General features: G+C 41.2%; 1 protein-coding gene across 1 annotated transcript; it reads left to right on the top strand.

Annotated features, from left to right (window-relative positions):
• The first annotated feature begins 537 nt into the window (after positions 1–537).
• On the top strand, positions 538–11601 carry LOC114084279 (serpin B9-like). The gene is made up of 7 exons (XM_071613622.1): positions 538–785; positions 2278–2455; positions 5772–5909; positions 6727–6844; positions 8189–8331; positions 9167–9322; positions 10434–11601. Exons 2-7 carry the CDS (start codon positions 2288–2290, stop codon positions 10836–10838), a joined length of 1128 nt encoding a protein of 375 aa, XP_071469723.1. The 5' UTR covers positions 538–785; positions 2278–2287; the 3' UTR covers positions 10839–11601.
• The last annotated feature ends 2625 nt before the right edge of the window (positions 11602–14226 follow it).

The raw sequence follows: 14226 nt of genomic DNA, 5'->3' as shown, positions 1-14226 counted from the left end.
TATTTTCTTTATCCATTCAACTGCTAACAGGCACCAAGGCTCATTCCATAACTTGGCTTTTGTGAACAGTGCTGGCATAAACATGGGGATGCAGCTGTCTCTGTACTATGCTGACTTTGATTCTTTCACATGCACACGCAGAAGAGGGACCTCGGCAACTGAATCATAACAGTAGTCCTACTTGTAGTTTCTGAGGAACCTCCCTACCATTCCCATACTGATGGAGCTAATTTACATTCCCACCAACAGCCTGTAAGAGAAACAGACACATCCATCCAGCTGAATCCCTCCTTGTATCAGGAAGGAGGCTCACACTTACAGGACTTTCCTCCCCTAAAATCCCAGCCTCTCATTCTGCCTTTCTTTCTGGAAGCAGGAAAGCCCAGAGTTCTAGGTTTTGTGTCCTTCCCCAGCCCCAGCCTCTTCCTGTTGATTTATTAGTTTTTTCTTTCACTTTCCCTATGGAGAATGCAGTGCATAACAGCTCCATCGTGTGGCGAGGAGTTGAAGTGCAAAGGGGTGGGTCACCAAGCCAGGCCAGCGGCAGGAGGAGGGGATAGTGACCCATTCCTGAGAAGGCCCTATCCTGGCAGAGTCGCAGGTCACCCAGGACGCCTCCCCAGAAATTTCCTGCGGCCAAACAGGGCTGATTAAAGATCTCTGCGAGTGCTGAGTCTCCAGGCTGAACCCGCCTGACCGCAACACCAGGGTCCTGGTCCTGCAATTCGGAGGTCCTTATCCTGTGGCGCTGCAAGTAGAAGAGGCCTTGGTGCAGAAGGTGGCAGGTGAGGGTTTCTCTGCGCGGGGCGGGGTTTAGCAGGGGAACCTGATGCAACCAAGTTTTGGAAACCCGATCCCCCAGCTGGGAGGTGGGATCCTGGAACATGGAATGTGAGCAAAACAAGAGAATCCCAAAAGGCAGGAGCTGGTCCCAGAGCAGCTCAGGGCAATTCCAAGAAGACAAAGAAGCTGCACAGCCTCCTGGCTTCTCTGCTTGCCTCTTGCCTGCCCCTGGTTGGCTCAGGACCTCTCCATGGTGGGTGTTCATGCCCCAACACAGCTCCCTCCTACTGGCCCTATTTTCTCACCTCTCCTCTCTCCTCAGGGAGTCACAGCATGACTTCTGACTTACCTTTCACTGTGCTTTTAAAATCTCCAGTCTCCAATTCAAAATCCCAGCACCCTTTATTCATCTGAGATTCCCCCCAATTGATGGAGCTCTTGCTGTTTCCTGAGCATACTTCCAGGTGCTTAGACTCAGGATACCAGCCACCTTTCCTGCAGGAGCAGCCAGTCTTGTGGGTCCAAAAATGGATGAGACAAAGAATTACAATAAGGGGTTAAGAGTCAGGGTGGGGGAGTGGGGAGCTCTAGATTAGGACATCAGAGGTCTCCTGGTGCTGAGCCTAGGAGGGAGGAGGGAGTGATTTGAGCTTGGTGACAGGGATGGTGTAGGGAGTTTTTTAAGTTGTATATCACTGTTTTTCAAGGCTCAGAGGTGATGGGGGTGATCAGGGAGGGTAGAGGTGGGAGACTAGAGGTGGGAGACTGGAGCAGGGGATGGGGCCAGGCAGATGGGAAGCCATTTAGAAAAGGCATTTTTGAGATTATCTCCAGGTCTACTGGAGATTTAAGGGAAGGTCATAGGATCAAGATAGTACTTCCTTCTCAGAATGCTATGTGTCTGTCCATCTGGGGTCCTGATGGGGGAGCCCAAGCTCTAAGGCTCCCCAGCCCACTTGAATTGCATTTTAGTGAGCAAGGGCTGATCACAATGGAGAGCCTAGGGGCAGGGAGGTCAGAGGCTCTGGAGAGGAGCCAGGTGGTCTGAACTAGGCACAGGGTCACAGGGGCTGGAGAAGTGGAGTAGGGTAGAAAGATTTGGGAGGGGTCTGAAGGCAGGCCTGGACAATAGGTTTGGGGAGACCTTGGAGAAATGGGAAGGAGTCAGGGAGGTTTCCCAAGGTTTAAGGCCAGCCCCTGGTGAGGGAGGGCCTTACTGCATAGAGCTGCCCACTGGTGTTTTCACTCCTCCTCCTCTGGCTTCACACCTACCACCTCCCTGCTCTTGCTTTGACCTGTCACCTGCTGTTCCCTGCATGCTTTTCTGCTCTTCCTTGCCTTGCCAGTGTGCTGCTCTACAGAGACCTGCCCTTTCCTCAAGTGCAGAATCTACTTCCATAGCTGTGCTCACTAGAAAAGTGAAAGCCAAGCGGAGAGCACACACAGTGTTCTGAGCCCCATTTCACTGTGTTTCTCTGTCTTCTCTGCCCCCAGGCCCTGCATCATGGATTCTGTTTCTGAAGCAAATGGCATCTTTGCCTGCCAGGTTTTGAAGATGCTGTGTCAAGACAGACCTTCACAAAATGTGTTTTTTTCTCCCCTGAGCATCTCCTCTGCCTTGGCCATGGTCCTCCTGGGGGCAAAGGGCAACACCAAGGTCCAGATGGCTCAGGTAAGCTTTCCTGTCACCTGGAAGAGGTACTGGTCTGCAAGGCTTGTCTCTTCTCTCTCCTTGAGCTTTTCGAGAACTGTTGAGGAAGGAGGGGTGAGCCTGGACCATTTCAGGGAGAGGGGTGCAGGAAGGGAGAAAGGCGAGGAGTCTCCTCCAGTGACATTTTTTGAGGGATGGCAGGGGTAGTTTCCCCAGTTAATAATCTGGAGGAGACTCTGAAAAGTTTGCCTTGTAATTTGTTTAGGAAATGACGATGAGAAGTTGGGGTATAGCTCAGCGGTAAAGCATGTGCCTAGCATGCCTGAGGTCCTGGGTTGCTAATATCTATTTTTTATTGGAGTAAAGGTTTGCAACTGTAATTAGTCATTGATGAGTAAGGTTAATAAGTTTTGCTTTGTTTCTCTACCAACCTGCCTTGCTGAGTGGGGAGATAAACAAAATAATCAAAGGAAGGTTAACAGGTGTGTTCTAATTCACTTCTATAGACCATGGAGACCTGAGTAGCTATAATGAAACAGCATTCAGTGAACATCTAGAAAAGATTACAAATCAGTCACTGTCTCTTCAGGTTTTTTGTTTTGTTTTGTTTTTGAGGGGGAGACAGGTGCCTGAGAAAAAGCCTAAAAACTTGTGCATTGTTGAGCTCTACCCCTGCTCACACCTTTATGATGGGAGTATTAGGCACTGATGATGCAGGGTGACTTTCTGCTTCCTGGAGGACCCTTTTCAGTAGCATCTACTTGTTTTAATAATTTCGCTGCTCTGATAAAGGAGTGAAGGTTTATGCATAGAGGAAGTTCTCTCTGCCTAAGTCTTGGGATTTTTTTTTCTAGGTTTTATGCCCACTGAGAGCCCCTTTCCAACAAAGTGCAATTATGAATTCCCAAATGAAAGTGAAAAACAAGAAGGGAGGGAAAGTTTGGTCAATGGCCATTAAGTTACAGTAGGTTAGGAGCAGGACATTCTGGCGACTATAGAAAAGGATGATCTAGTACATATATTTCAAAAATAGAACTATTGCCTGTGACTTTATCAGATGTGACTTGGGAGATCTGCATACCTCCAGGGTTCAACTGGATGATAAGCACATGCTCATGACACTTTACTGCTGATAGACGGAAGGGAAACTGTAAGGCTGCAGAAATCTCCTTAAAGGTTATTTATTTTCCTTCATGTTGTAAGTGGTAAGACACCATTATTTAAAAAAAAAAAAAAAAAAAAAAAAAAGCTTTTAAAAGGAAAGTAGAAAAACAATTAAAAGTCCCTAAGGACTCACTCTGCAGAGGCAGCTCTCTGAGAATGAGAGACACTTTCTTCCAGTCTCATGTCCACATTTTGTATTTAATTTTTATACTTTGATGACACACTGTATTTTTCTTTGCATAAATGTTCTTTCAATTAATGGGAGGATTCAGTGAGATAATTCATCTAAAGCAAATGTTCAACATGAATTAGCTATTATTATCATAGTGATATCACAGTCTCAGGTGAAATTGCTTTTAGCTTTTAGTTTCCAATGGTAAAATACACATATAAAATTTGCCATCTTAACACATTTACAGCCTATAATTCAGTGGCATTTTGTTCTATTTTTGACAGATTTTCTTCTTAAAAATCTATAAACTTGATGAAATGAATTTAGTTGCTTTTTAACTTTTTCCATGTTATAGGACACTGTGTATGGCATAAGATATATAGCTGTTGAATATTTTTAGAAAAAAAAAAATTCTCTCCAAAGATCATCTACAGCTTTCAAGAATCTTATCTTTTATTGTTTTTCCTTTGTATATCTTTATATTTAGATTCCTTGGGGGGGCACTTTTTTAAATTAAAATAACTATTTAATTGATACCCAGAAACATAAAGATTATACATATTTACAGGGTAACTCTTATGTGATGTTTTAATTCATATGTACATTGTGTAATGTTCAAATCAGGTAAACATATCTATCACTTCAATCATTTATCATTTTTTATGGTGAAAGCATACAATATCTTTTCTTGCAATTCTTTGAAATGTACCCTACATTATCATTCTCTGTAGTCACACCTACTGTGCAGCAGCCACCAGAATCTCTTGCTCCTATCTGTAATTCAGTGCCCATTGAGCAACTTTTACCCATGTCCACATCTCTGTATATTCACTTGGTAATTCATAATTTACACTTTGATGAAAATAATTTAGCTTACAATTTATCTGTATGCATTTCTGTGTAATCTGTTTTTCACTTATAACTTGCCTTCTAGGTACTTTTAAATTTTTTTTCTTGCAGTTGCTGATTTCTGTCTATTTTGTGTAGACATGTGTGCTTTCTTTCAAAGAACCAGTTCTTAGGCTCATGGACCATTTTATGTTTTTCCCTAAAATCCTTAGTAATTTTTCTGTACCTTTCTTAACATCATGAGTTGGAAAATTTGCTATTTCCTTGGCAATATGATAACAATTAATGCTGTTTTTACTTACGTTCTGGGAAATGTTATATTATCTTCTGGTAATATAACTTTTATTTTGATCATTTTCTAAATCATCTGTTACATCGTTAAAATAGTATTTCAAGAAATTCTTGACAATCATTTATTTAGAAAATGTTTGCAATAGTTACTTAATAGGTTAATTTCCATGATGTTGGTATTTTATTTGTAGTGTTATTTACATTTAGTTCCCTACGCTGAGGTCATTGAATATAAACTGTGTATTTTCTGTATTTCAGGTCAATTAAAACTTTTTATGGCTTAATATGTGACACATTTTATGAAATATGAAGTATCATAAAATTGTGTCTGTATATATAAATATATATATATATGATCTCTATAGCATACTATTTTAAGTATTCTGTTTTTTTCATATGTATCACACTGCTCATTTTTATACTTTGATTTCCTTTTGAAGATTTTCATTATGATTGCATTCGTGTCCAATTTTTTCATGGATTTTTAGTGTTTTGAACTACATGGTTTTTTGGGGAAAAATTATACAGGCAAGTTTTCCTCTATTTTTGATACATTTATGTTCTCCATGAGATGCAAGACTTAAGAATAGTCCCTTATCTGAACCTCTCTTGCCCTTTCATTTTTTTTTCTATTGCTCATCTATAAACTATGCAGAGAGCTCTGTGCAAGCGGAAGAGCCATATCTTTTTCTTACCAGTTTCCTGGTCCCTCTATCCACCTATCCCACCAGTGTCACATCTCAATTAGGAACTACTTCCTCACAAAGGATAATTTTATGCAGTATTTGAAAAAAAAGAAATTGCAAATTCTAATTAAGACTGAGATCAAAATTGATAGTTTTCTCTTGCTTTCCTTCACAGGCATTGTCTTTAAACACAGAAGAAGACATCCATAAGAACTTCCAGATGCTTCTCACCCAAGTGAACAAGCCTGGCTCAAAGTACTTGCTTACAACAGCCAACAGGCTCTTTGGAGAGAAGACCTGTGATTTCCTCTCAGTAAGTTGAGTGAGTAGAACAATAAAAGTCGTATTTAAAATACCTGGTGATATACAACCCAGAAGAGAGACCTAGACACCAGGCAGGATGGCACACTTGGGAGGTTGAGGCAGAAGGATGGAGAGTTAGAGACCAGCTTGGGCAACCTAGTGATACCCTTATCTCAAAAACAAAATGGCTGGCGCAGTGGCACATACACCAGAGGCTCAAGAGGCTGAGACAGGAGGATCATGAGTTCAAAGCCAGCCTCAGCAACATCAAGGAGCTAAGCAACTCAGTAAGACCCTGTCTGTAAATAAAATACAAAATTTGGCTGGCGATGTGACTCAGTGGTCGAGTGCACCTGAGTTCAATCCCCTTACCGAAAAAGAAATGGAAAAAAGAAAAAGAAACCAATGCCTAGGGACATAGCTGCTTGATAGAACATTTGCCTAGCATGCTTAAGGCCCTGGGCTCAATCCCCAGTGCTTCAAAACAAGCAAACAATGAAACAAAACCTAGAGAAGTTGAGAAACTTATAGTAAATTTTTTAAAGACCCCCAATTTTATAATCATACCTGTATTATTTCAAATTATATCATATCTAAATTTTATTTTTTTTCATGTATATATATCTCAGGTTATTCAGGGCTCAGGACATACTTCCTTTCAAACTTAGTTATTTCAATATCTAGTAGCTTAAGATGTGATCATGTTTAAAAGATCTGTGTGCTCTTTTTAATTTTAAAAAAGCATATAGATGGCATTGAGAATGTTTTGAAGCTCACTGACATTTTATTTAGTAACATGGCCTCACTGAACACTTTTCTCTCCAAAGACATTTAAGGAGTCCTGTCTTCAGTTCTACCATGCGGAGATGGAGCTGCTGTCCTTTGCTGAAGCTACAGAGGAGTCCAGGGAACATATAAACACCTGGGTCTCAAAAGAGACAAAAGGTCAGAATTATGACTCATTCCCCTCTCCTCCCACCCCAGCTCTGCCCTCTCCTCCCCTAGGCTAACTGTCTCCTCACTGCTAATGTCACTGGTGTTGCAGGAGGTCAGAGCAAGGTTACCTGGCCGAACCTCATGGTGGGTGTGAACCTTAGTGGCTCACGGGAAATCTGATCAATGCTCAGGTTTTCAAAACCAGAGGATTAATGCTATCAGTTCTCCTGGAACCAGAGTGACTGATAAAAGTGTTAAAAAAAAAAAAAAAAAAAAAAAAAACCTCTTAGGCCAGATTTCCCATGTAATATTTTACATTAGAACATACTGTCACTGTCCTGTAATGTTCACATGGCAGCTGACTGTCCTCTCTGGGAGAAGATCAGTGGCCAGCTCTTCTCCAAGTCAGGCCCTTGGCCCTCTTCTTCCTGGGGTCCGTTTGGACTGCATTCCTCCCACTTTTACATGTGAACCTGACTTCTACTGCTTCTTTCCTATCTCTCACTTAAGTGCCCTTCATGAGACTTGAGAAGCCATGACTTCTTTAGTCAACCACAGAGCCTGATGTTGAGCCACATGGCTGATTCATTGCACAGACTAAGAACACCGCCAAGATCAATGATGGTTTGATGTTTGAACCATTCAGACACTTGAACCACTAACCACATCAGTATTTCTGCTAACAAATGAAATGGTAAAAAACAGAGGTAGTTCTTTCCTCAATTTCTTCTTAGAATCTATTTCTTGTGCCCTCTTGAGGCAGCAAATTAGCAAGTAATATTCTTAGTTCCTTGAAAACATACCCTTTGATATCCAGGATAAGAAGGAAGTACCTTCACCTACCCAAATCATTATCTGTTCCAGGGATACCAAGAGGATGCAATCATAATATCTCTTCCAATAGTTTCCAGAAACTCCTCCTGTGTCCCTTGTGTGGATCCATCCATTCTGTCTGCCCCAGGAATGTGGACAGGTAGCTGTACAATGTTAGAACTGGGCCTGACCACAGGGCCTTAGACCTGACACTGCTCTTACCCACAGCAGGTAACATCAGCTCCTACCCAGCCCCTCTCTCCTTTGCTGCTTGTCTTCTTCTCCAACCTGGTATCAAGTTTCTTCTTTGTCCCAATCTGCTTTCCTCCAGTGACTTGGAAGTCTTTCGCCATCTTCAACTTGGTGGCTCTTCCAGTGTCTGTTGTCATCAAAACCACTCATAGCTAGAATTTTTAACTTTAGTACATAACCATCAGAACACCATATTTGAAACCCAATTGGATCTCCAAGACATCGTGTCATGCTTATTCACCACGGGTTCATAAAAAGCAACTGATAGTCTCTGCTTTAACTTGAAAGGAAAAATTCAAGAGTTGCTGCCACCTAACTTGATTGATGAGCAGGCCAGGCTGGTTCTTGTCAATGCCATCTACTTCAAAGGAACATGGGACGAGCCATTTGACAAAACATGCACGTGTGAAATGCCATTTAAAATAAACCAGGTAGGGAGAATCTTTAAAATATCATGCTAGTCTGGTGAAGAAATTGAATAGAAAATTTTAACTTTGTAAGATATAAATGGTTAAAAATAATAATGAATTTTAAATTCACTAAATATTATATGAAAAAATAATACTTGCTGTGTGTGATTGTTTGCAACCTTTACAGGCTTTACTACTTCTGATAACTCTTATGCATGTATTGCTACTATTAATTCTGGAAACTATAGGTTTCTGAAAAACCCAGGTGCTTAGATAATAAACAAAAATTAGGTGACACAAACACACACACACACACACACATACGTACACACACACATGTCAAATATGGGACAGGCTGGAACAAGGGAATGTGATTATACATATTTTTTATTTAAGATTTTTTGATGTGTTTTGTTTTATGCTTTTCATTGCTGGGATCAACCCCAGGGCCTTGTGCTGCTCCTCTACCACTGAGCTGCAACCCAGCCTTTTAATCAATTTTTTTTAAAATTAAAATAAGCTTTCCTTTGAGTTGTTGTTAATAATAACCTATCATTATTAATTCAACATTTGTTGCTTTCAATTATTAAAAATGAGTTGTAAAAGACTTAGTCAACTATGAGGTATAACTTCAATTAAAGCAGAAATAAAAATAGTTTACCAAACTCCCTAATCCCTTATAATATAAATTTAATGCAATAGGAAGCTTGTATGCATTAACTCCTCCCCCTCTTTGAAAGGCATATTTTAGATAACTATTAATTTTTAGCAGTGCTGGATCACCATTCATTTAATAGTTTTCTTGCCCCTTTTTGTACTGTTTTAAATTCTGTGCTCATCTGTTCATCCCTCCCAGAAGGAGGAAATACCAGTGCAGATGATGTGTCAGGAAGCCTATTTTAAGATCGGCTACGTGAATGAGGTGCAGACTCAGGTGTTGGAGCTGCCCTACGCCAGCAAGGAGCTGAGCATGATCATTCTGCTCCCAGACGATGGTGTGCTTCTCAGCTCGGTGAGTAAGGAGGGGCTGCAGTCCTTTGCACTCAGAATTTCTGAGGCAAGAATGGTTATGCTGTTTGCTCTTTTTCATGAAAGCTCCACCACCATTTCCAACCTTTGTGTTAGCCCTTCAAGTGAGTGATACCTACAAATTCAGCCTGCAGAGCACAGTTTAGTTCAAGACTGGCTTCCACTTTACTCTATGTGAGGCCCTTACAATGACATAACCCAACTCAGCCTCAGTTTTTTCATTGCTAGAATTGGAAAATGATGATGTGTGCCTGATAGTGGTATTGGGAGGACACAGTGCGGGCAGCTTCTGTAACAACTTCGCATGTTGCCTGACAAACAGTAAACTCTCTCCAGATGGGTTTCATCAGCATCACCATTGTCAGCATCATATTTAAATTCTAAGAACCTATGCTAGAGGTTGAGACAATGCTACACTTTGACCTAACAAACAGGATGGGGAGAATGGTGGCAGTTAGGGAGGTGTGAGGTCCAATGCTCAGAAGGCAGAACCAGAGACAGCCCCAAATGGCCCATCCCTGTCCTCCTTGCTTCCTTGTGGTATGATCCCTATAGAGAGAGTCAACCATCCTCTCAATGGTGGCAGTGAAAAGGGATGACCTAAGGAGTCTGTAAGCAGAGCCACCCTATGGGCTCTTCCTTTGTCCAGCTCCCAACTGTGACAATGAATTTCCACAAACAGTGTCACATCCCACATTAGGCAGATGTCCTCTCCAGGAGGGGCTCACACTGAGAGCCCTTCCTTTTCCAGTCTGTTTTTCTTACCAGCGATGGTTCATTGTCTGCAAAACTAAGCCTCGTTTGAACCAACAAATACCACTAGATATGCCATCCACTGGGCGTGGACACTTGTCAGAATGAAACATCTACAGTGGATGGATAAGGAGGGGCAGCCACAGTCTTCCTGCAGGGAAGTCACATATGGGATAGCACGTGAGGTGGTGGACAAGTCAGATCCCTCACAAGCTTCTGGGTAGCTGAAGAAGCCGCCCATCCTGTGTGGACAGTCAACATGGAATGTTCATGGAAATGTCTGTGTGGTCTGTAGATACACACTGAAGTCTGAATGTGAACCTGTGATTTTGGTCTTTCAGGTGGAAAATAACCTGACTTTTGAGAAATTCATAGCCTGGACCAAGCCAGCCTCTATGAAGAATATTGAAGTGGAAGTTTTCCTTCCGAGATTTAAACTGCAGGAGGATTATGACATGCAGTCTGTGCTTCAGCGTCTGGGAATGGTCGATGCCTTCCAACAGGGCCAGGCTGACTTGTCTGCCATGTCAACTGAGACAGACCTGTGTCTGTCCAAGGTTGTGCACAAGAGTGTCGTGGAGGTGAATGAAGAAGGCACTGAGGCTGCAGCGGCCACAGGCATAGCGATTATGGGATGTTGTGCGGCCTGTTTACCGAGGTTCTGTGCTGACCACCCCTTCCTCTTCTTCATTAGGCATAACAAAACTAACACCCTTCTGTTCTGTGGCAGGTTCTCATCTCCCTAAGGGTTGTACTTCCTCTGTATGGAGAGTTTCCCTCTTTCACTGTCCCCAAATTCCCTCTATAGTTCCATAAGGATGGTCCTACACATGAATCAATTTCGAAAATGAGGGCAGCGTCCTAAACCTTCTGAACAACTTACCAGCATGATCTCATAATGCACCACACTCAGCTGTCCCCATACTGCCCACTCATTTGTACCATGGAACCAGGATCCTAGCAAATAATAGGCTGTCTTGATTTCCTGTTGTATTTAGGATGAAGGCAGTACAGATGCCATAGGATAGTTTGCAAAGATTTCCTAGCTGTCCCCAAATGTATTTCCTAGTCATTTCACAAGCGGTGCATACTTGTTATGCTGTGCTTTCCTGGCACCTCACATCTTGCCACACACTTGCATTAACCTGACTACCTCAATAATTGTGCCCACGTGATTGGGCACCTCCCTGACTGGGTGTGAGGCGTTCCAGCCAAGCTGTGTCAGAACTAATGCCCTCCCTTTTTAGGTGCGAGAGCCCGTCCATGTGGGGGTTTGACTGACCATTGACCCAGAGACCAATCACTGACCCTGACCTTAGAATGCTGTCCCCCTTGACCTTCATTGGATGGAATTTTCCCCTGAATTTCTTGTTCCCCAATAAAAGGCCACTCCCTGGCGTGCCGTCTCTCTCTCCTGCTAGTCTCCTGTGTAAACCTCACTACCCCACCGGGTAGCTTGAGGCAGGGGCCAGAGGGGGCCGTCTCTGACCTGGTCAAGAGAAAGGTAAATTGGGTTTATGTGTGTTTATTTTGATCTCACTAGTTAATTTCTATGCTTAGAACCTCTAGTATGAAGCTAGCATGCTAGTTCCGCGGCAGACATTGAGATTCACATTTTTGCATATTCATGTCCAGTTGTCTGATGGCTATTTGTTGAAGAGAATATATTGCTCCATAGAATGGTCTTAGCACATTTGTTTTAAAGTAATGTACATGTGTGGGTCTATATCTGGATTCTCTATTCTCTTCCACATGTCTATATGATATAGACACATTTGTAAATATCTATATATCTCCTTAATTTTACTACCATATGATCTTGATTACTGGAGCTTAAAAATGTCTTAAAATAATGTAGTTTAATGCTTTCAACTTTTTCCTTATTTTCTAAGTTGCTTAAATAGAATTATCCTAGAATTATCCTATGCTTCATTGCATTGGTTGAAAGTTCCAGTACAATACTGAATAGAAGTTATGAGAACAGAAATCCCTGCTTTGGTCTTATTTATAGATTTGAAACTATTCAGCCTTTCACCATTAAATATGTTAGCTGTAGGGTTTTTGTTGTCTTTTGCTTTGCTTTTTGTAGATGTCCTTTATTAGGTTGAGGAAGTCCTCTTCTTTTTCTAGTTTTCTGAGTGTTGTGCATTATTACAAATCGATGTTCAAATTTTTAATGTTTTTCTGTATCTATTGAGATCATCATATTGAGATGACCATAAACATAGTATTTTCATGTTAGAATTAAATTGATTGTTTTTTAAATTGTGCTCAGCATGATGGCGCATGCCTATGAGCCCAGCTCCTCAGGAGACTGAAGCAGGAGGATCACAAGTTGGAGGCCAGCCTGGGCAACTTAGCAAGAACGTATCTGAATATAAAATAAAAACTGCTCAGAAAATACTTTTCTAACATTCATGAGGCCCTAGGTTTAATTCTCAATATCACAGCATATAAGGAGAAAAAACTCATTCCAACTCACTGAATCCCTCCTTTGTGTAAAGCAGGGACTCAAAATACAGACTTATAAGACTTTCCTCCCCTAAAATCCCAGCCTGTCATTCTGCTTTTACTTTCTGAAAGTAGGAAAGCCCAGAGTTCTAGCTTCTGTGCTCTGCCCCAGCCCCCATTGTGTTTTCCCAGCCAATGCGCCATGGGACCTTGCAAGTCAGCCTTTGGTTGCAGTTTCAGAGCACTTTTCAGTTTACAAATCTTTGTACACAGCGTGTGGTGCCCAACAAGAGTGGCCTCCCCAGCCCTATATATTGGATCATCTTCCTATAAATTTATGGGGACGAGATGTCCTAGATCAATTAGGTTTGACATTAACAAATAACATCAATCCAAATGCGCCCACTATTAGGGCTAGACAAGGTTTCAGGAAAGAAAAAAGATTAGGAGAACAAGAACAAGGTATAGCAGCACCAATTCAAATAGATCAAGGAATAAATAGACATGGATTGGGTTTTCAGAAGGGGTCACTGAGGCAATAAAAATTACTTGGAAATCAGAAAGACCAGTATGGGTTCCTCAGTGGCCCCTGACAAAAGAAAAGATACAAGTAGCCCATGACCTGGTCAAACAACAATTAGCGGAGGGACATATACAACCTTCCGTATCTCCCTATAATACTCCCATTTTTGTCATTAAAAAGAAATCTGGTAAATGGAGATTATTGCAAGATTTAAGAGCCATTAATAACGAGATGGTTATTATGGGACCTGCTCAATCAGGGATTCCTCAATTGTCTGCTTTGCCAAAAACCTGGTACGTTTTAGCTATAGATATTAAAGATTGTTTTTTTTTTTTTTTTCAATTCCAATTCATCCTGAGGATAGTCCACGTTTTGCATTTACTATCCCTGCACTGAATCATGAAGGTCCTGATCAGAGATATGAATGGAAAGTACTCCCTCAAGGGATGGCTAACAGCCCAACTATGTGTCAAATTTATGTTAACAAAGCAATCCAGCCACTTAGAAATCAAAATCCTGAACTACAAATATTTCACTATATGGATGATGTATTGTTAGCACACAAAGATAAAAACACATTGCCAGAATGTTATGCCACACTTACAAATTTATTAAAAAATTATAATCTAGAGATAGCAATAGATAAAGTACAATTAAATTTTCCAATTAATTATTTAGGAATTCTATTATCTTCAACCATGGTCCATCCACCAAAAATTCAAATATGAGTAGATCAACTCAAATCACTTAATGACTTTCAAAAGTTATTAGAAGACATAAATTGGATAAGGCCTTATCTAGGCATACCAACAGGAGAGTTGGTACCTTTATTTGATATCTAAAAGGTCCATCAGATCCAAATTCACCCCGAATGTTAACGCCTGAAGCAAGAAAGGCATTAAAATTATTGAAACATATATGGAAAATATGCATTTGGATAGAATTGATATAAGTTTGCCTTTATTATTTATTGTACTACCAACAAAAAATATTCCTACAGGAGTATTTTGGCAAGAAGGTCCATTATTATGGATACATTTATCTTATTCTCCTAACACTATTCTTACTAGATATCCTAAGGCTGTAAGACAATTAATACTCAAAGGAATAAAAGCAGCAAAGGGAGTGTTTGGAATTTCTCCCAATAAAATTATTACTCC

Source organism: Marmota flaviventris, chromosome 6, assembly GCF_047511675.1.
Source record: "Marmota flaviventris isolate mMarFla1 chromosome 6, mMarFla1.hap1, whole genome shotgun sequence".
Taxonomy (NCBI): Eukaryota; Metazoa; Chordata; class Mammalia; order Rodentia; family Sciuridae; genus Marmota; species Marmota flaviventris.
The sequence above is the reverse complement of the archived record's forward strand: the minus strand, read 5'-3'. Positions and strand labels throughout refer to the sequence as shown.

Coding starts and splice junctions, on each gene's coding strand:
- LOC114084279 (XM_071613622.1), top strand. CDS start 2,288: ATGGATTCTGTTTCTGAAGCAAATGGCATCTTTGCCTGCCAGGTTTTG. Junction 6,845..8,188: donor GGTCTCAAAAGAGACAAAAG/GTCAGAATTATG, acceptor TTAACTTGAAAG/GAAAAATTCAAGAGTTGCTG. Junction 9,323..10,433: donor ATGGTGTGCTTCTCAGCTCG/GTGAGTAAGGAG, acceptor TTGGTCTTTCAG/GTGGAAAATAACCTGACTTT.